At 37.2% G+C, this 23146-nt stretch overlaps 4 protein-coding genes across 4 annotated transcripts; 2 read left to right on the top strand and 2 right to left on the bottom strand.

The window, feature by feature from the left end:
* Positions 1 to 6704: 6704 nt before the first annotated feature.
* LOC143547629 (putative F-box protein At5g62060) lies at positions 6705 to 7792 on the bottom strand. Its single transcript, XM_077039012.1, has 2 exons — positions 7456 to 7792; positions 6705 to 7351 (listed from the first exon to the last, which is right to left on the bottom strand). The coding sequence occupies exons 1-2, from the start codon at positions 7790 to 7792 to the stop codon at positions 6705 to 6707; spliced, it is 984 nt and encodes a 327-aa protein (XP_076895127.1).
* A 2055-nt stretch (positions 7793 to 9847) lies between these two features.
* On the top strand, positions 9848 to 10795 carry LOC143547628 (LRR receptor-like serine/threonine-protein kinase RPK2). The gene has a single exon (XM_077039010.1). The coding sequence runs from the start codon at positions 9848 to 9850 to the stop codon at positions 10793 to 10795; it is 948 nt and encodes a 315-aa protein (XP_076895125.1).
* Positions 10796 to 16144: 5349 nt separating this feature from the next.
* On the bottom strand, positions 16145 to 17232 carry LOC143547627 (putative F-box protein At5g62060). Its single transcript, XM_077039009.1, has 2 exons — positions 16896 to 17232; positions 16145 to 16791 (listed from the first exon to the last, which is right to left on the bottom strand). The coding sequence occupies exons 1-2, from the start codon at positions 17230 to 17232 to the stop codon at positions 16145 to 16147; spliced, it is 984 nt and encodes a 327-aa protein (XP_076895124.1).
* Positions 17233 to 19282: 2050 nt separating this feature from the next.
* LOC143547626 (LRR receptor-like serine/threonine-protein kinase RPK2) lies at positions 19283 to 20230 on the top strand. The gene has a single exon (XM_077039008.1). The coding sequence runs from the start codon at positions 19283 to 19285 to the stop codon at positions 20228 to 20230; it is 948 nt and encodes a 315-aa protein (XP_076895123.1).
* Positions 20231 to 23146: the final 2916 nt, after the last annotated feature.

Here is a 23146-nt window from a genome sequence, read left to right as displayed (position 1 = left end):
AAAGATCGATATGGGAAGACAATGTCATATTGTGAATTATGAATAAGAAACAATTAAATATAATTTTGGTTTTATACTTTACCATTTTAGTGGAGTTAGTAAGCACATTTGGTTTGAAATATAAGGTCTTGGGTTCAAAGCCCGTATCACACAATAATATTTTTCAAAAATTTATAAAGTTTTACGGCTCATGGATTATAATAGGAAAACGGGTATGGGTCATATTATAATACAAAATAGTGACATGGGAGCTACTTGGCATCCTATGTGGAATGGCTAGTTAAATGTCATATGAATAAATTGTGTTGTTTTAATAATATAGTTAGATTAGAAACCCATAATCGGTTGTAGAAAAAATGTATCGTAGATAACAACGCTTGGATGCGTTTTCTGCCTTTTGATGTTCTTGTACATTTTGTTTCTTGTAACTAGTTATGTTGTGACCAGTATGAATTAATTATTTCACTCATAATAAATAATTAGAAGTGGAGTTTATTCATCTACACAAACGGGATTGCGACGCAATTTGTTGCCCGTTTGTCTGCCACTTTATTGTAATCGTTTTGATTTTAATGATAAATGACCACAAAAAAAAATCTACACAATAAAATAATGATTATTGCGATTTCATATCAAAATAATAAATAATATCTTTAACCTAACATTGTGGATCGTAATTTTTATTTGAATGCAATTATACAACAATAACAAAACATATATTCTGAAAATAATAATATACAAAAATAAACTATATAAATTATTATTATTATTATTATTGCTATTATTATTATTATTATTATTATTATTATGGGTTAGGTTTAAATAAAAAGTTTGATTTTTCTAAGAAGGCTAGGAAGGAGGGTATTTTAGTCTAACACTTAAATATTAAAACTCACTTTAATCTTAAAACTCACTCACATTAATTTCAAAAATCCACTTATATAAACCCCAATTACATCTTCACTAATCTCCAACAAGCACCACCACTCCATCGCCCACCGCCACCACAACCGTCACCCACCGCCACCACCTCGCCGGAAAAGTCTATGGAAATTTCGCCGGGAAATTTCACCAGAAAAGTCGTCGGAAAGTCACTGGAAAACAATCCACGAAAAATTTCGCCGGAAAAATCTCCGGAAAATTCACCGAAAAAAAGTCAAACGGTAGCCGAAAAAACACAATGGAAACATTATAAAAAACACAATGTAAAAAACACAATGGAAAAAAAACACAATGAAAAAAAAACAATGATAAAAAACACAATAAAAAACACAATTATATGACACAATGCAAAAAACACAATGAAAAAAAACACAATGAAAAATACTATTGTATAACACAATTTTGGTAAAACACAATTTGTAAAAAACCCACTAATTTTCAATTTTTATATGACAATATGATACTCATATAAAAGATAAAAAGACACTCGTTATTATGGTAAATTTATTTTTCAATAAAAATGTCATAAAAAAAATTATGGATGTTTAAAATGATGAGGGAATTTGGCATGTGTCTTGCATGTGGAGAGAGAAAGTCAACAAATGTGTTATTCATTTTATACCCTTCCCCTTATGTTCACACTTGATTTCCTCTTAAATTAATCTCAACCCTCCATATTCAAAATCAATGGACAAGATTATTTCCTATCCTTTCTTCAAAAACTATACTTCCTATTATGGCCTAACCCATGATTATTATTATTATTATTTAAACGTCCAACAAACAGAGAATTGTCTAAATACTCCGTATGGGGTGGCCCAATGGCAAAAGGCCACCGCCAGCTGGCCCAACCTAGCCGTATGGAGCCCTTATGCGCCTCCATACCTGGAAATAGGGTATTCAAATACCCGACCCGAACCCGATACTAGGGTGTTGTTTTAGAGGCAATACCCGGACCCGGCCCAGGTATTGCCAATACCTGCTCATACCCGACCCGGCTCCATACCCGGAACCGAGTATTTGAAAAACACGATTTGTGCACCTCCGACCTATATCATCAAGAAACCATGTCTTTATCTCCTTAACCATAACACTCTTTTAAGTTTTAACCAAACCGATCATTCCTTATGGATAGATATCCATCGCCGGTTCGGTGTAACAGGCTTTACTATGTATCACAGATATATTTTATTTTTTGAAAAGCAAATTAATTTTTGCAAAAATGCATTCTTAAATTTCTTTCAGTTATACATCATTGGGAAATCCAAACGGTTTATCCGGTTCAATTAAAAAGATATAAACATAATAAAAAATTTACAGATTTACTAACAAAAAAACAGGGATGGTGTATTGCTATAAAAAAGGCCACATGTTAATATTTTGTGTAAAACACGAAATCAGTTAAGCAGAGTGCATCGCAGCTACATTTCTAAACTTGAGTTATGGCCTTCTCTGACTACATTTAATTACATGTTTCAACAGAACATTTTTGGCTACCATCTTGGTTCAAACAGGATAGCTTCATGTTTTTTAAACACATTAGTTTGACTAAATAATGTGTTGAAGAGGTAGGTCCCAGCAGAGCCCAGTTGGACCCGCAAGACTCACCTTGAACAGGGACGTCTGCGCAACGACCAACTGCTCCAGCAGGACCCACCATGCTCAGAGAACCTTACGCGCAGTACGCCAGCTGTACCCGCAGGGAAAGCCTCCCAATGGTGAAGTACCACGCCTGTTCCCGCAGTTGCGGATACAAGCCATCAGGGAATGCTACCCGCACTAACAGCATGGCTACACGCACAAGGCACTAGCTACTTCAGTAGTCACATGAAGGAATGAGCAAGGCGGGAATTCTCCCGCCTAAATGAGCCAGTCCGTATGCTTCTGGAAGATCTTTTGTACTATACCTACTAAGGTATGGGCAGAAGACGATTTGACCAGAACAGCCCGTGAACCAATCACAGGGTGACAGCTCACCGACAACAGTACGGGGAGGAGCACCCTCTAGTACTGTTTGTCACTATTAGCCGCTGCCTACTCACCAACCCTTACAATGGGACGTGCGCAGCCTACAGTTGGTGGAACAGTGCGTAGCCGGCAGTAAAGGAACAGTGTACAGCCGACCTTGTTACTGTTGGCCGTAGCCTATCCACCAACCAGCATGGCCTGTGCGTAGTCCACTGTTGGTAGAACAGGAATACTATTCAGCCGGCTGTACCTTCTCGGAAACCTACCTTCGGCTATAAATACTCCAACACCTTGGAATGGTAAGGACATCATCTGATATCTCAATCTTATCTAGCAATCTCTTAATATACACTTATATTCAGAGCAATCTAGTCTGATTCTCACGCCGGAGGGTGGTCACAAGGAGGAACCCCCCCTTCTCAGTGACGAGCTTACGGTGTCTGTTTTGCAGGTCCCCTGAAGAACAACCTTCTCTGCTGGACCTCATCCTCGTGGGAAACATTAACCCCCAGATTATCTATAATCTGCCCCAGGGTTCACTTAGTGTTTCTTCATGTGTGTATAATAATGTTTACCTCTGAAATAAACAGAAAGAAACTCAGAAATAAACAGAAAAAAAAAACAGAAAAAAAAAAGGTTAGAAGAAATTCAGAATCAACAAAAAGAAACAAAGCATACCGTAAGGGATAGAGTTCGAACCGTATTCTAGGACGATCGGAATCTTTCGCGCATCCGCCTCCTTCCACACCCGGCTCATCCCCAGCATCACCATCCCGGACTCCGCAAACCGGTAAACCGGAGATTGGACTCGGGATATCTTCGAAAACCATTCCGCCTCCTCGTAGTTGGAGGCGTGAAGGCTGGGAAGTGCTTGCCCGTTCTTGAATTTCATGGCAAGGGGGATGGCGCGAGCGGATATGTAGAAGAATTCCCGCTTCCACGAGCGAAGACTGCGCTCGGTTGCGCAGATCTTCAAACCCTTAATCCGGGTTATCAATGTATACCACCCCTGGATGCACCTCCAAGTGTAGAAGGTCATCAGGCGGTCAACATAGGGCTTAATGCCCAGAATCCGGCACACCCACTCGAAGTGCCGAATCTTGGCAATCGCCATCGGGTGCACCTCGGTCAGGTGCACACCGTGCCTCTCAAGGACACGGTAAACAAACTTTGTCAATGGGAACCTAAGATTCCCATAAACAAAGAATGCAACATAAACCCCGATCTTGCCTCTGGGGGCATCATACACCGTCTGGTGGGGTTCAGGAAACTCAGGCTCGAGAAACTCGAGCATGAACTTCCTGACGATGTACTGATAAAGATCGCCAGGCAGAGCACACTGGCACTCGCCAGCAGTACTCTTGTCATCGGCTGTAGATTCGAGATCACGAGACGACATCTTGCAAAAAGAAAGAAGAAAACGATTTCAAGAGAATGCTCGACTGAAAGATGAGTATTCGCCGGAAATCGTTCTTAAGATGAAGAGAAGAGTGAAAGTGTGGATTACAAAGAACCCTCTTCCCCTTTATATACTAATCGCAATTAATGCGATGAATTTAATGCGGAGGAGAGAGAAATCGAAGGTGCAATGAAAATATGACACGTGGCAAAAAGCAAGCTGGCAACAGCTGTTGAAAGGACACGTACCATTAATTTCGCGGCCACGCGCCCGAATACTCGCGCCTGAAAAAGCGTCTGGAATGACCATGTACTGTCACGTCACCATAACTTCCTGCACGTCCTGACACAGTCAGAAGAAACCGTCGCACGACGTTTCAGAGGTTTGGACTGTTCTTATCCTTTCACCAACTCTTCGAATTTCAAAAAAATTCAAAAAAAAGATTCAAAAGTAGGCGGGAAAATACCCCTTACCTTGGTAACCAAGTAACCATAAGACGGGTGCGGGTACAGTGTCAAGGCAAAACCCTTCACATACTTAGCACCCGCAGGGAATTGGCACCAGGAATACCTTGGGAATAAAGTAACCGTAAGACGAGTGCGGGTACAGTGTCAAGGCAAAACCCTTCACATACTTAGCACTCTGCAGGGAATTCAAACCAAGAAGGATCTTCTGGGCCATGCTTGCGGAAACGGGAATAACATCCCCGCATGACGGGAACGTCGAGAACTATATTGTTTGAAACTCCAAGATGGAATTGGTGGTTTTAGCATAATTGATCACTATGTTGAAAACTATCAAAACCCCATGGAGAATCCACACAAGTAGGACTCAACGCTCCTGACTTGCGAGAAGGTTACAAACCTACCCGCTTCATACCCTAAGATCAAGCAGAAAAGTCGGGAATTTCTGCGTGACATCAGGAAAACCGCGGGGAGAATCACCACGGAAAACCTAAGATCTAAACCCCTTTTCAAAACCCCTTGCTAAGTCCAAAAGTTCACCTCACTTATTAATAATTCATGAGAAGAACATTGGACTGGGGGGACTTGAAGAGGTAGGTCCCGGCAGAGCCCAGTTGGACCCGCAAGACTCACCTTGAACAGGGACGTCTGCGCAACGACCAACTGCTCCAGCAGGACCCACCATGCTCAGAGAACCTTACGCGCAGTACGCCAGCTGTACCCGCAGGGAAAGCCTTCCAATGGTGAAGTACCCCGCCTGTTCCCGCAGTTGCGGATACAAGCCATCAGGGAAGGCTACCCGCACTAACAGCAAGGCTACACGCACAAGGCACTAGCTACTTCAGTAGTCACATGAAGGAATAAGCAAGGCGGGAATTCTCCCGCCTAAATGAGCCAGTCCGTATGCTTCTGGAAGATCTTTTGTACTATACCTACTAAGGTATGGGCAGAAGACGATTTGACCAGAACAGCCCGTGAACCAATCACAGGGTGACAGCTCACCGACAACAGTACGGGGAGGAGCACCCTCTAGTACTGTTTGTCACTATTAGCCGCTGCCTACTCACCAACCCTTACAATGGGACGTGCGCAGCCTACAGTTGGTGGAACAGTGCGTAGCCGGCAGTAAAGGAACAGTGTACAGCCGACCTTGTTACTGTTGGCCGTAGCCTATCCACCAACCAGCATGGCCTGTGCGTAGTCCACTGTTGGTAGAACAGGAATACTATTCAGCCGGCTGTACCTTCTCGGAAACCTACCTTCGGCTATAAATACTCCAACACCTTGGAATGGTAAGGACATCATCTGATATCTCAATCTTATCTAGCAATCTCTTAATATACACTTATATTCAGAGCAATCTAGTCTGATTCTCACGCCGGAGGGTGGTCACAAGGAGGAACCCCCCCTTCTCAGTGACGAGCTTACGGTGTCTGTTTTGCAGGTCCCCTGAAGAACAACCTTCTCTGCTGGACCTCATCCTCGTGGGAAACATTAACCCCCAGATTATCTATAATGTGCCCCAGGGTTCACTTAGTGTTTCTTCATGTGTGTATAATAATGTTTACCTCTATTTCTTTTATACAATAACGTTAATCAAAGTATGTTAACATAATGATCATAACAATTATAATAATAATAATAATAATAATAATACCATCAAGTAGCCATTAAAACTTCCAAATAGTAAAAGTATAGTGATTCCTGGAGATTTTCTTCTAGGGATAATAGTTATAACCGAATGACATGTGGTTAACTTAAAACTTGAAACTAAACCTGTCATAACTTAAAACTTAAAAGGAGTTCTTAAAACATGTGGTGATGAAGGACATACAGAATATAAATAAATTGACGAAACCAAATCATCCTAAAACCTGAACCGCACCTCAAATGCCTTTTGATCTTAATTAGCTCTCCACTTCCAAGTGCCCTCAACCCATAAAATTTGGATGATCATGCAGAAGTAATGTCTCCATGTAGTCACAAACTTTAAATCTACCCCGATATCCATCAATCTCAAGATTACCAAGTATAGGTTCACCAGTCTTGCGAAATCCTCTAAACAAATCATCATCTTTTGGTGTAAAAGCAAATAGCTTTGTGAACGAACCATCTTCCATCACCCACACATCGAAACTTGGATCAATTGCAAGTTGATCATGTCCAACCACAACAAGAGACTCCCCTAACTTAGACAAGGCTAAAACCATACGTGACGCTGAAACTAAACTAGGTGGAAGGGTTATTTCTCTAAATTCCTCGCTTGTCATATCAAATGAAATAACCATATACTCATACGCGCACTTATTTAAAGTAATTCTATCAGTAGCAAGCCAGTAAAAAACACCATCTACAAGTACCTCATGATCGGAGAAAAAATGAATTGATTTGCCAAGAAGATTACCATACGGACTTCTCCAAGCTCGCGTTCGCGTGCGTAATGTAACAACCTTAACATGAGGGAGGATGCAAGTAGGACCATGTGTCTTCTGATCAACATACGTAATCTTGACAATCTTAACGTCATTGGTCTCACGACAAACCCCAAAACCTATGGCAGTTGCATATATATCTTTCACTTAAGATGACCCAGATCAGTAGCAACAATTTTTCTAATGGACGGATTCCAAAGGAAAACGGCTTCATCCCCCCAACGAGTACGGTTAAACAAACACATCAAACCGTGAGAAGTGGCAATTAGTCTAGGACGTGTAAGCATCCTAACCAATAGAGGAGGAGTGAGGACAACATTATGTTTCGGGAATGCATTATCATCAACAACCGAAACATATTTCTGTTCGTAATCCCAGTCATCGTCATCATCAGACACCGGAACTTGATTTTCATACGCCACGAGCAGCTGTTGGCGGCTCTGGGAGTGGTGGGTGTGATGCTTAATAACAAAGTCACGGCTGTCGATGAGAGACTTCCAAGTTTTGGAGACCGACCGGAATCGAATCAACGATTTGACAGGAAGCAGCTTCAAGAAGATTTCAGAAGGTAGCACGTTGTTTGACATTGTAATCTTGATGATTATCTTATGAAAATATTCGACGGCTGAGAGAAATTCGATTTTCCGATATCCTAACCAACCCGGGTGTGACGCTGATGGGATATAGGGTGGGTTGTGTTTCTGAAACTATTATTATTATATATAAATAGGCTAGTGTTTCTTAAAACCTAAACAGACCAATTGAATCCTTCATTAGCCCATATCGAGAATAAGCCCAAGTGAATCCCTTCTTTAGTCATAAGCCCAAATCGGGTTTTTTAAATACCCCGTTTTGGGTATGACCGGATATCCGAAAATCGAGTATTGTCAACACCAGGGTCGGGTTCGGGTTCGGGTCCGGGTGTTGTTTCTAAAAACCATACCCTATGCATCGGGTTTGAATCGGGCATAGAACTGGGTATTCTAAAATCAGGTATTTGAATACCCTTTTTCCGGGTATTAGAAATAACTCTTTTTTCGGGTTTTTTCCGGGTGCATATTTGATTTTTTAAGGGGTTGCACTTTTTAGAGGTATTTTTCGGGTATTTCATGTGAAACTACGCATTCGTTTCATGGAATGGAATTGGAATTGGAATTTGAATAGGATTTGGAATTGGAAGGAAATAGATTTGGAATCTAAACATTCCAATAGGAATTGGAATTTAAAGGAATTGAAATCTCATTCCATTCTTGATGTGTTCGTTTGACAAATGAATTGAAATCAAGTTTTTTTTAAACGAGGATAACGACAGAAACATTTTAGTTTTTTACTTTTTTTGTTTTCGATTTATATTTTGAGTTATGATTTTTTTATTATTTTTTTTAATATTTTTTGAGAGATTTTAAAAACCCCTCAAAAAAATATTCAAAAATAATAATAAAAAAATCATTACTCAAAATATAAATTGAAAACAAAAAAAAATAAAAAAAAAACTAAAATGTTTTATTCGTTGTTTTCGTTAAAAAAAATATATCGAGAAGAAATTCCAAAGAATTCACTTGAAATCCTCCACATTTTGTAAGGATTTAAAATCCGTTTATTTAAAGGAATTTGAAGGAATTGATTTCCAATTCTAATTCTTTGACAGCCGAACACGCCATTTTAGATTTCAACGAATTAAGATTCAAATTCCAACGAAACAAACACACCATGTCATGGGATTGTATTGCTCAAGGGATTTTAATTCCTTTGAAACTAGGTTTTGATATTTACTTTGCCAAAATATGCATTTTTCGCTTTTTTTTTTAATTTAAAGTAATTGTAGTGAGTAAGAAATTTAAAACTTAAAACTACAGTATTGAACCATACGTTATGGCAAGGTTGAGAGGGGGCTAGGCATCGCCGCCTTAGCAGCTAGGGAGCGGAACACCGCCTTGGAGGGGATGCAGAAGGAGCAGATGTAAAGCCGCGGAACACGCACGAGTTGGAGTTATTTGGCTTTCTTAGTATTTTTAATTATTACTTAATAATAAACAAAATAGTTTATTTTATGGATGAATCGGCACTGTACCGGTATTGAAAATCCCGATCCCGAAAATCACAATTTTTTTGTACCGGTACCGAAATATTCAGTTCGGTATTGGTACGGTACCATACCGATCCCGAAACTCAAGACTTTAATACCAATTCGATACCAACAGTACCAAACGGTACCGGTACCGAATTTGCTCATCATAGTTTATCTACATCTCACCCCATATCACATTTCGTCCACAATAACATATTTTCTTGATGTAAAATGTAATGACCTAAAATAATAACATATTTTCTTGATGTGAAATGTAATAACCTAAAATGCGGATGTGACGCCTCTTAAGAATGGCCTTAGAAAACTCTTAAACCTTTATAGCAATTAGTGCAAAGTGAGAAAATATTAATACTCATAAATTTAATTTCCTATTTTGAAAATAAATTCCTAAATTAGAGGAAGAAAGAAGATGAAACACGTCAAAGATGGAAACCAATATGAAGGTTCAAATCTTAAGACTAAAAACTTTGTACACATTTGACATTTTATTTTCAAATTACCCCAAAAGTCCAAACCAAACTGAAACTTCATCTTTCTTGTTTGAGTTCCACCAATGGCTCATCATCATTGGAAACCCTCAAACCTCTTGTCACTTCTATCTTCCTGTACCCGCTTGTCGACCCAAAAGGAAGTTACCATCTTTACGGACATCCCGGTCAGGTTGAATTATGATTGTGTGATACAAGCAACCGGTAACTTCAATGCTAGCAACATTATAGGAACCGACGAACTTGGAGCTACATATAAAGCCGAGATCTCACCCGAGTTCGTGGTGGCAGTTAAACGACCGGTATTCGGACAGTTTCAACAATTCGATACGGAGATCAAAACATTAGGGCGGCTACGACACCCGAATCTCGTGACATTAATAGGATATCACGTGAGTGAGACCGATGTGTTTCTTATTTATAACTACCTACGTGGTGGAAACTTGGAAAGATTCATCCGAGAACGGTCAAGGAGAGCCGTTGACTGGCGGGTTCTTCACAAGATTGCATTAGATGTAGCCCGGGCACTCGCGTATCTCCATGATCAATGTGTGCCATGTGTTCTTCATTGTAATGTTAAACCCAGTAATATTTTGTTAGATGAGGATTTAAATGCTTATTTATCCGATTTTAGGTTCGCGCGGATATTGGGTGTGTCGGAGACTGACGCCACCATAGGAGATGTTGGGTATTTGGCGCCGGAACACGCGATGACGGGTCCGGTGTCAGAGAAAGCCGACGTGTATAGTTATGGGGTGGTACTGCTTGAACTTTTATCTGATAAAAAGGTGGCGGACACATCTTTTTCGGCTTATGGAGACGGGTTAATGTTATTAAAGAAAGGTGACGCCAGTGAGTTTATTATGGCGGGGTTGTGGGATGCATGGCCTCATGATTATCTAGTGGAGGTGTTGAATCTAGCAGTGGCTTGTACAGTGGACTCATTATCTATGAGGCCGACCATGAAGCAAGTTGTGCAGCGGTTGAAACAACTTCAACCACCGTTGTGCTAACGGTAATATACATTAAGTATGATTTGCAAATTGTTATTTATGTGTCTTAATGAAGATGATCGGTTTTCTGTAGCTACATATGCTTGTTTGTTTATGTATAAGATTACGTTTTATGTCTACATTTAGATTGAAGGTTAATCTTGAATTATCAATAGAGTTGAGGGTTTGTTTTGTTAAGTTTATTTAATATGAATTATTCTAGAATAAGATTGTCTTCTTTTCAAAGTTAAGTAATTGACTTCTAAAGCAAGTTTAGTAGATTTATAAATAAATGTGTAGTTTTGTTTATTAAAAGGGTTTATTAAAAGGGTTAAAGAGTAAATTTACATTGACTTTAACACCAAAGATTAATCTAAGTTATCTTTTTGTACCAAAGAAGAAAGTGGTGTGAGTGTAGATGCAATTTTTAAACATTAAAAATGATATCTAAAATTTCTCTTAAATTATACTAAAAAAACAAGCTAAAGATTAAAATTCATTTCTGCATCTTCCTCGCCCATCATGGTATGCTTGGTCAAGGAAATAAAAAAACAAAAAATGCAATCGAAGTTGAAAGTTGAAACTTATGTATAGAGGCCAAATTTCACATCTCTAACCAACCACACCTTATTTTATATGCCTTTATTTAATTAGCAAAAACTCTTCAACACCCAAAAAGACTATTTTTTGTAAGTCGTTTGATGGATGCAACCCTAATCTTTTTCCCTTTTCAATCTACATGTGTGAGTATTAAAACTTAATTTACAAGTTTTTATTACATGTTACGATATTCATATTGGGTTATAGCAATCGTAATAGAAACCCAAATGCCTAAAAAGATAACAACATGTGTTTTACATCAATCGAATAACATAAAAATGAATGTTGGTACAAATTCTAGGACCTGTTAATTTTTGGTTTTTCATCCTGTATCAGTTCGGTTCATTACAGTACTGGTACGATACCCATACCATTATAACGATCAACACGTGCTTTACACAGATAGAATACGAAAAAACAATACCAGTTTAGATATTGTCAGATGGTATTGTTTCAGCTTGTCATTGTAAAGGAAAAAAGATTAATTGTATATGGCATGTTTGATTTTGAACAAATTTTATCGAAACGAAGATAAAAATAAACATGTCGCAATGTTATATTAGGAATTTATAACGTGTTATATTATATTATTAGATTGACGAAAGGGTAAAAGTATCACCTTGCAATAAATAATTAAATAAACTAAACTGTAAAGTAGCTTTAATGACGTGTATGCTTGTGCTTTGATCAGTTATACATTGCCATTCTCAACTTGATTTGGAATAAAAGTTATATCAATATGTAAATAAAGATAAGCATGACACAATAGCATACTCAAAACTTAAGAAAACATCATGTTTTAGAAGTTACAAGAAATACGCTAAAAAGATATATCTCATACTAAATATTTAAAAGGAAAATTGGAAATAAATAATCTCACCTTTTGTGTATTGGCCGATAATAATTCTATCTTTAAAAATCACTAGCAATGGTCCCACCTTTTAACTATTTTTGTCTCGCCGGTCCTCCGTTAAAAAATACTTAACGTCGTTATGTTTTTTCCCTAGTTTCAAACCGATGTTTTAGGGCTTTTGATCGGAAGAATGATACGAGTCGACCGATGTAAAACTTATCTCGAAATGATTAAGTTATTATACATCACTTATTTTATACGTAGGGCCTACGGGCCTTTTTATTTTGGCTCGGCCAAGGTACAAAAGTTCTCGAAGATAGCCCTGACAACTCATTACATGTCTACATCTTCACAGTCACACACGCTTCACACTATAAATTTTACCCTCAAAAAACAAAAATGAAGGGAGCGGTTAAAAACTTCAAAGATTTTGTATTTAAAAAAAATCTTTTTATTTATGTTGATTTAAAAAAGTTGCTTCATGTAATTGATGAACTTTCAAACGTGTTATACTGTATCAGGTCCAGTAAGTTAGATCAAACTGTCTATGATAACTCAGATGTTCTAACCCGTCGAGACCTTTTGTGAGCAATTACTCCGTAGCCCACTTGGACAAGCTCCTTATTAGCAATATTGATCAACTAGGTCAGAGACCGTGTTTCACATGAGTGAAAAATATAATAAAAATAAAAAATTATTATATGTAATACGTAAATTCAATTGTTTCTTATTATAATTTTTATTTATGACTTTTTTATTAAGTTTTGATATATTATGCACTATAAGTTTAAGTTGAAAACCGAATCTTGATGTTTGATTTATTTCAAATAAAACATTCATACCGATATTGTTATATTAGATATTGTGCGTATAAAAATGATATTTATAGCAAGATGTTGTCATAAATTTCAAAACTAAATTTACAAAGATTAAGGTTTTGTTGTAAAAGAAAATAAATACAAACATATTATATTTTTAAATAAAGAAAGAAACGATGAACAATCTTAAATGGTTGTGTTAAAAAGATCGATATGGGAAGACAATGTCATATTGTGAATTATGAATAAGAAACAATTAAATATAATTTTGGTTTTATACTTTACCATTTTAGTGGAGTTAGTAAGCACATTTGGTTTGAAATATAAGGTCTTGGGTTCAAAGCCCGTATCACACAATAATATTTTTCAAAAATTTATAAAGTTTTACGGCTCATGGATTATAATAGGAAAACGGGTATGGGTCATATTATAATACAAAATAGTGACATGGGAGCTACTTGGCATCCTATGTGGAATGGCTAGTTAAATGTCATATGAATAAATTGTGTTGTTTTAATAATATAGTTAGATTAGAAACCCATAATCGGTTGTAGAAAAAATGTATCGTAGATAACAACGCTTGGATGCGTTTTCTGCCTTTTGATGTTCTTGTACATTTTGTTTCTTGTAACTAGTTATGTTGTGACCAGTATGAATTAATTATTTCACTCATAATAAATAATTAGAAGTGGAGTTTATTCATCTACACAAACGGGATTGCGACGCAATTTGTTGCCCGTTTGCCTGCCACTTTATTGTAATCGTTTTGATTTTAATGATAAATGACCACAAAAAAAAATCTACACAATAAAATAATGATTATTGCGATTTCAGATCAAAATAATAAATAATATCTTTAACCTAACATTGTGGATCGTAATTTTTATTTGAATGCAATTATACAACAATAACAAAACATATATTCTGAAAATAATAATATACAAAAATAAACTATATAAATTATTATTATTATTATTATTATTGCTATTATTATTATTATTATTATTATTATTATTATGGGTTAGGTTTAAATAAAAAGTTTGATTTTTCTAAGAAGGCTAGGAAGGAGGGTATTTTAGTCTAACACTTAAATATTAAAACTCACTTTAATCTTAAAACTCACTCACATTAATTTCAAAAATCCACTTATATAAACCCCAATTACATCTTCACTAATCTCCAACAAGCACCACCACTCCATCGCCCACCGCCACCACAACCGTCACCCACCGCCACCACCTCGCCGGAAAAGTCTATGGAAATTTCGCCGGGAAATTTCACCAGAAAAGTCGTCGGAAAGTCACTGGAAAACAATCCACGAAAAATTTCGCCGGAAAAATCTCCGGAAAATTCACCGAAAAAAAGTCAAACGGTAGCCGAAAAAACACAATGGAAACACTATAAAAAACACAATGTAAAAAACACAATGGAAAAAAAACACAATGAAAAAAAACAATGATAAAAAACACAATAAAAAACACAATTATATGACACAATGCAAAAAACACAATGAAAAAAAACACAATGAAAAATACTATTGTATAACACAATTTTGGTAAAACACAATTTGTAAAAAACCCACTAATTTTCAATTTTTATATGACAATATGATACTCATATAAAAGATAAAAAGACACTCGTTATTATGGTAAATTTATTTTTCAATAAAAATGTCATAAAAAAAATTATGGATGTTTAAAATGATGAGGGAATTTGGCATGTGTCTTGCATGTGGAGAGAGAAAGTCAACAAATGTGTTATTCATTTTATACCCTTCCCCTTATGTTCACACTTGATTTCCTCTTAAATTAATCTCAACCCTCCATATTCAAAATCAATGGACAAGATTATTTCCTATCCTTTCTTCAAAAACTATACTTCCTATTATGGCCTAACCCATTATTATTATTATTATTATTTAAACGTCCAACAAACAGAGAATTGTCTAAATACTCCGTATGGGGTGGCCCAATGGCAAAAGGCCACCGCCAGCTGGCCCAACCTAGCCGTATGGAGCCCTTATGCGCCTCCATACCTGAAAATAGGGTATTCAAATACCCGACCCGAACCCGATACTAGGGTGTTGTTTTAGAGGCAATACCCGGACCCGGCCCAGGTATTGCCAATACCTGCTCATACCCGACCCGGCTCCATACCCGGAACCGAGTATTTGAAAAACACGATTTGTGCACCTCCGACCTATATCATCAAGAAACCATGTCTTTATCTCCTTAACCATAACACTCTTTTAAGTTTTAACCAAACCGATCATTCCTTATGGATAGATATCCATCGCCGGTTCGGTGTAACAGGCTTTACTATGTATCACAGATATATTTTATTTTTTGAAAAGCAAATTAATTTTTGCAAAAATGCATTCTTAAATTTCTTTCAGTTATACATCATTGGGAAATCCAAACGGTTTATCCGGTTCAATTAAAAAGATATAAACATAATAAAAAATTTACAGATTTACTAACAAAAAAACAGGGATGGTGTATTGCTATAAAAAAGGCCACATGTTAATATTTTGTGTAAAACACGAAATCAGTTAAGCAGAGTGCATCGCAGCTACATTTCTAAACTTGAGTTATGGCCTTCTCTGACTACATTTAATTACATGTTTCAACAGAACATTTTTGGCTACCATCTTGGTTCAAACAGGATAGCTTCATGTTTTTTAAACACATTAGTTTGACTAAATAATGTGTGTATAATAATGTTTACCTCTATTTCTTTTATACAATAACGTTAATCAAAGTATGTTAACATAATGATCATAACAATTATAATAACAATAACAATAATAATAATAATAATAATACCATCAAGTAGCCATTAAAACTTCCAAATAGTAAAAGTATAGTGATTCATGGAGATTTTCTTCTAGGGATAATAGTTATAACCGAATGACATGTGGTTAACTTAAAACTTGAAACTAAACCTGTCATAACTTAAAACTTAAAAGGAGTTCTTAAAACATGTGGTGATGAAGGACATACAGAATATAAATAAATTGACGAAACCAAATCATCCTAAAACCTGAACCGCACCTCAAATGCCTTTTGATCTTAATTAGCTCTCCACTTCCAAGTGCCCTCAACCCATAAAATTTGGATGATCATGCAGAAGTAATGTCTCCATGTAGTCACAAACTTTAAATCTACCCCGATATCCATCAATCTCAAGATTACCAAGTATAGGTTCACCAGTCTTGCGAAATCCTCTAAACAAATCATCATCTTTTGGTGTAAAAGCAAATAGCTTTGTGAACGAACCATCTTCCATCACCCACACATCGAAACTTGGATCAATTGCAAGTTGATCATGTCCAACCACCACAAGAGACTCCCCTAACTTAGACAAGGCTAAAACCATACGTGACGCTGAAACTAAACTAGGTGGAAGGGTTATTTCTCTAAATTCCTTGCTTGTCATATCAAATGAAATAACCATATACTCATACGCGCACTTATTTAAAGTAATTCTATCAGTAGCAAGCCAGTAAAAAACACCATCTACAAGTACCTCATGATCGGAGAAAAAATGAATTGATTTGCCAAGAAGATTACCATACGGACTTCTCCAAGCTCGCGTTCGCGTGCGTAATGTAACAACCTTAACATGAGGGAGGATGCAAGTAGGACCATGTGTCTTCTGATCAACATACGTAATCTTGACAATCTTAACGTCATTGGTCTCACGACAAACCCCAAAACCTATGGCAGTTGCATATATATCTTTCACTTAAGATGACCCAGATCAGTAGCAACAATTTTTCTAATGGACGGATTCCAAAGAAAAACGGCTTCATCCCCCCAACGAGTACGGTTAAACAAACACATCAAACCGTGAGAAGTGGCAATTAGTCTAGGACGTGTAAGCATCCTAACCAATAGAGGAGGAGTGAGGACAACATTATGTTTCGGGAATGCATTATCATCAACAACCGAAACATATTTCTGTTCGTAATCCCAGTCATCGTCATCATCAGACACCGGAACTTGATTTTCATACGCCACGAGCAGCTGTTGGCGGCTCTGGGAGTGGTGGGTGTGATGCTTAATAACAAAGTCACGGCTGTCGATGAGAGACTTCCAAGTTTTGGAGACCGACCGGAATCGAGTCAACGATTTGACAGGAAGCAGCTTCAAGAAGATTTCAGAAGGTAGCACGTTGTTTGACATTGTAATCTTGATGATTATCTTATGAAAATATTCGACGGCTGAGAGAAATTCGATTTTCCGATATCCTAACCAACCCGGGTGTGACGCTGATGGGATATAGGGTGGGTTGTGTTTCTGAAACTATTATTATTATATATAAATAGGCTAGTGTTTCTTAAAACCTAAACAGACCAATTGAATCCTTCATTAGCCCATATCGAGAATAAGCCCAAGTGAATCCCTTCTTTAGTCATAAGCCCAAATCGGGTTTTTTAAATACCCCGTTTTGGGTATGACCGGATATCCGAAAATCGAGTATTGTCAACACCAGGGTCGGGTTCGGGTCCGGGTGTTGTTTCTAAAAACCATACCTATGCATCGGGTTTGAATCGGGCATAGAACTGGGTATTCTAAAATCATGTATTTGAATACCCTTTTTCCGGGTATTAGAAATAACTCTTTTTTCGGGTTTTTTCCGGGTGCATATTTGATTTTTTAAGGGGTTGCACTTTTTAGAGGTATTTTTCGGGTATTTCATGTGAAACTACGCATTCGTTTCATGGAATGAAATTGGAATTGGAATTTGAATAGGATTTGGAATTGGAAGGAAATAGATTTGGAATCTAAACATTCCAATAGGAATTGGAATTTAAAGGAATTGAAATCTCATTCCATTCTTGATGTCTTCGTTTGACAAATGAATTGAAATCAAGTTTTTTTTAAATGAGGATAACGACAGAAACATTTTAGTTTTTTACTTTTTTTGTTTTCGATTTATATTTTGAGTTATGATTTTTTTATTATTTTTTTTAATATTTTTTGAGAGATTTTAAAAACCCCTCAAAAAAATATTCAAAAATAATAATAAAAAAGTCATTACTCAAAATATAAATTGAAAACAAAAAAAAATAAAAAAAAAACTAAAATGTTTTATTCGTTGTTTTCGTTAAAAAAAATATATCGAGAAGAAATTCCAAAGAATTCACTTGAAATCCTCCACATTTTGTAAGGATTTAAAATCCGTTTATTTAAAGGAATTTGAAGGAATTGATTTCCAATTCTAATTCTTTGACAGCCGAACACGCCATTTTAGATTTCAACGAATTAAGATTCAAATTCCAACGAAACAAACACACCATGTCATGGGATTGTATTGCTCAAGGGATTTTAATTCCTTTGAAACTAGGTTTTGATATTTACTTTGCCAAAATATGCATTTTTCGCTTTTTTTTTTTTAATTTAAAGTAATTGTAGTGAGTAAGAAATTTAAAACTTAAAACTACAGTATTGAACCATACGTTATGGCAAGGTTGAGAGGGGGCTAGGCATCGCCGCCTTAGCAGCTAGGGAGCGGAACACCGCCTTGGAGGGGATGCAGAAGGAGCAGATGTAAAGCCGCGGAACAGGCACGAGTTGGAGTTATTTGGCTTTCTTAGTATTTTTAATTATTACTTAATAATATACAAAATAGTTTATTTTATGGATGAATCGGCACTGTACCGGTATTGAAAATCCCGATCCCGAAAATCACAATTTTTTTGTACCGGTACCGAAATATTCAGTTCGGTATTGGTACGGTACCATACCGATCCCGAAACTCAAGACTTTAATACCAATTCGATACCAACAGTACCAAACGGTACCGGTACCGAATTTGCTCATCATAGTTTATCTACATCTCACCCCATATCACATTTCGTCCACAATAACATATTTTCTTGATGTAAAATGTAATGACCTAAAATAATAACATATTTTCTTGATGTGAAATGTAATAACCTAAAATGCGGATGTGACGCCTCTTAAGAATGGCCTTAGAAAACTCTTAAACCTTTATAGCAATTAGTGCAAAGTGAGAAAATATTAATACTCATAAATTTAATTTCCTATTTTGAAAATAAATTCCTAAATTAGAGGAAGAAAGAAGATGAAACACGTCAAAGATGGAAACCAATATGAAGGTTCAAATCTTAAGACTAAAAACTTTGTACACATTTGACATTTTATTTTCAAATTACCCCAAAAGTCCAAACCAAACTGAAACTTCATCTTTCTTGTTTGAGTTCCACCAATGGCTCATCATCATTGGAAACCCTCAAACCTCTTGTCACTTCTATCTTCCTGTACCCGCTTGTCGACCCAAAAGGAAGTTACCATCTTTACGGACATCCCGGTCAGGTTGAATTATGATTGTGTGATACAAGCAACCGGTAACTTCAATGCTAGCAACATTATAGGAACCGACGAACTTGGAGCTACATATAAAGCCGAGATCTCACCCGAGTTCGTGGTGGCAGTTAAACGACCGGTATTCGGACAGTTTCAACAATTCGATACGGAGATCAAAACATTAGGGCGGCTACGACACCCGAATCTCGTGACATTAATAGGATATCACGTGAGTGAGACCGATGTGTTTCTTATTTATAACTACCTACGTGGTGGAAACTTGGAAAGATTCATCCGAGAACGGTCAAGGAGAGCCGTTGACTGGCGGGTTCTTCACAAGATTGCATTAGATGTAGCCCGGGCACTCGCGTATCTCCATGATCAATGTGTGCCATGTGTTCTTCATTGTAATGTTAAACCCAGTAATATTTTGTTAGATGAGGATTTAAATGCTTATTTATCCGATTTTAGGTTCGCGCGGATATTGGGTGTGTCGGAGACTGACGCCACCATAGGAGATGTTGGGTATTTGGCGCCGGAACACGCGATGACGGGTCCGGTGTCAGAGAAAGCCGACGTGTATAGTTATGGGGTGGTACTGCTTGAACTTTTATCTGATAAAAAGGTGGCGGACACATCTTTTTCGGCTTATGGAGACGGGTTAATGTTATTAAAGAAAGGTGACGCCAGTGAGTTTATTATGGCGGGGTTGTGGGATGCATGGCCTCATGATTATCTAGTGGAGGTGTTGAATCTAGCAGTGGCTTGTACAGTGGACTCATTATCTATGAGGCCGACCATGAAGCAAGTTGTGCAGCGGTTGAAACAACTTCAACCACCGTTGTGCTAACGGTAATATACATTAAGTATGATTTGCAAATTGTTATTTATGTGTCTTAATGAAGATGATCGGTTTTCTGTAGCTACATATGCTTGTTTGTTTATGTATAAGATTACGTTTTATGTCTACATTTAGATTGAAGGTTAATCTTGAATTATCAATAGAGTTGAGGGTTTGTTTTGTTAAGTTTATTTTAATATGAATTATTCTATAATAAGATTGTCTTGTTTTCAAAGTTAAGTAATTGACTTGTAAAGCAAGTTTAGTAGATTTATAAATAAGTGTGTAGTTTTGTTTATTAAAAGGGTTTATTAAAAGGGTTAAAGAGTAAATTTACATTGTCTTTAACACCAAAGATTAATCTAAGGTGCTGTTTGTTTTTGCAGACATAAACTGTCTGCAAGCTGATTTCATCTGTTTTCATGTCTGCAACTGAAGATGTGGTCTGAAGATCTGCAAGCTGAAAATATAAGACTGTTTGTTTTTATAAGCTGATACTGTCTGCATAACTGTCAAACTTATCTCACAAGATAGAAGTCATTTATTCAAGTTACATCTAGTTTTTAGTCTTTGCTTTCCATGCCGATTTGGTTTTGGTGGGTGGTGGAAGGTGGTGGTGGTGGATGGTGGTAGTGGCGGCGGACGGTGGGTAGTGGCGGTGGATGGTGGTGGTGGACAATGGGTGGTGGTGATGGATGGTTTTGGTTGGTGGTGGACTGTGGTGGTGATGGATGGTGGTGGTGGTGGGTGATGGATGGTGGTGGTGGCGGTGATGGATGGTGGTGGTGGTGGCGGTGATGGATGGTGGTGGTGATGGATGGTGGGTGGTGGACGGTGGTGGTGATGGATGGTGGTGGTGGTGGCGGACGGTGGTGGTGATGGATGGTGGGTGGTGGACGGTGGTGGTGATGGATGGTGGGTGGTGGACGGTGGTGGTGGCGGTGATGGATGGTGGTGGTGGTGGCGGTGATGGATGGTGGTGGTGGTGGGTGATGGATGGTGGTGGTGGCGGTGATGGATGGTGGTGGTGGTGGCGGACGGTGGTGGTGATGGATGGTGGGTGGTGGACGGTGGTGGTGATGGATGGTGGGTGGTGGACGGTGGTGGTGGCGGTGGATGGTGGTGGACGGTGGCGGCGGGGTACGGGGGTGGTGGTGGCGGCGTACGGTGGGTGGTGGTGTTGGCGGACGGTGGTAGGAGCAGTGGATGAGAGGGTGGCTGCAAAGGGAGAAGAGTAGGGTTTTTTTGTGAAGATGTTTTAAGCAAGATTTCCTTGCTTTTCTTTTAAGATGAAAGAAGATAACTTCAGATCTGTTTTAAGAAAAAAAACAAACAGTCTTCAAGGGTAATGTCTGCGCGCCTGCAGACATTAGCTCCCTTGAAGATGTTTGAAGAAAAAACAAACACCCCCTAAGTTATCTTTTTGTACCAAAGAAGAAAGTGGTGTGAGTGTAGATGCAATTTTTAAACATTAAAAATGATATCTAAAATTTCTCTTAAATTATACTAAAAAAACAAGCTAAAGATTAAAATTCATTTCTGCATCTTCCTCGCCCATCATGGTATGCTTAGTCAAGGAAATAAAAAAACAAAAAATGCAATCGAAGTTGAAAGTTGAAACTTATGTATAGAGGCCAAATTTCACATCTCTAACCAACCACACCTTATTTTATATGCCTTTATTTAATTAGCAAAAACTCTTCAACACCCAAAAAGACTATTTTTTGTAAGTCGTTTGATGGATGCAACCCTAATCTTTTTCCCTTTTCAATCTACATGTGTGAGTATTAAAACTTAATTTACAAGTTTTTATTACATGTTACGATATTCATATTGGGTTATAGCAATCGTAATAGAAACCCAAATGCCTAAAAAGATAACAACATGTGTTTTACATCAATCGAATAACATAAAAATGAATGTTGGTACAAATTCTAGGACCTGTTAATTTTTGGTTTTTCATCCTGTATCAGTTCGGTTCATTACAGTATTGGTACGATACCCAGACCATTATAACGATCAACACGTGCTTTACACAGATAGAATACGAAAAAACAATACCAGTTTAGATATTGTCAGACGGTATTGTTTCAGCTTGTCATTGTAAAGGAAAAAAGATTAATTGTATATGGCATGTTTGATTTTGAACAAATTTTATCGAAACGAAGATAAAAATAAACATGTCGCAATGTTATATTAGGAATTTATAACGTGTTATATTATATTATTAGATTGACGAAAGGGTAAAAGTATCACCTTGCAATAAATAATTAAATAAACTAAACTGTAAAGTAGCTTTAATGACGTGTATGCTTGTGCTTTGATCAGTTATACATTGCCATTCACAACTTGATTTGGAATAAAAGTTATATCAATATGTAAATAAAGATAAGCATGACACAATAGCATACTCAAAACTTAAGAAAACATCATGTTTTAGAAGTTACAAGAAATACGCTAAAAAGATATATCTCATACTAAATATTTAAAAGGAAAATTGGAAATAAATGATCTCACCTTTTGTGTATTGGCCGATAATAATCCTATCTTTAAAAATCACTAGCAATGGTCCCACCTTTTAACTATTTTTGTCTCGCCGGTCCTCCGTTAAAAAATACTTAACGTCGTTATGTTTTTTCCCTAGTTTCAAACCGATGTTTTAGGGCTTTTGATCGGAAGAATGATACGAGTCGACCGATGTAAAACTTATCTCGAAATTGTGATCCTAACGACGAAACAATGTTTCAATTTCGGGTGCTTGAATTTCCAATTAACAAAAATTAAGCTATTTGAATCACTGTTTCGAAATAAGTTTTGCATCAGTCGACTTATATCGTTCTTCCGATCAAAAGCCCTAAAACATCGGTTTGAAACTAGGGAAAAAACATAACGACGTTAAGTATTTTTTAACGAAGACCAGTGAGA

This window comes from Bidens hawaiensis, unplaced genomic scaffold, assembly GCF_021521415.1.
Source record: "Bidens hawaiensis isolate Kalapana, Puna unplaced genomic scaffold, B.hawaiensis_p1.1 tig00014763_1, whole genome shotgun sequence".
Taxonomy (NCBI): domain Eukaryota; kingdom Viridiplantae; phylum Streptophyta; class Magnoliopsida; order Asterales; family Asteraceae; genus Bidens; species Bidens hawaiensis.
This window is presented reverse-complemented; position numbering and strand designations above follow the sequence as displayed.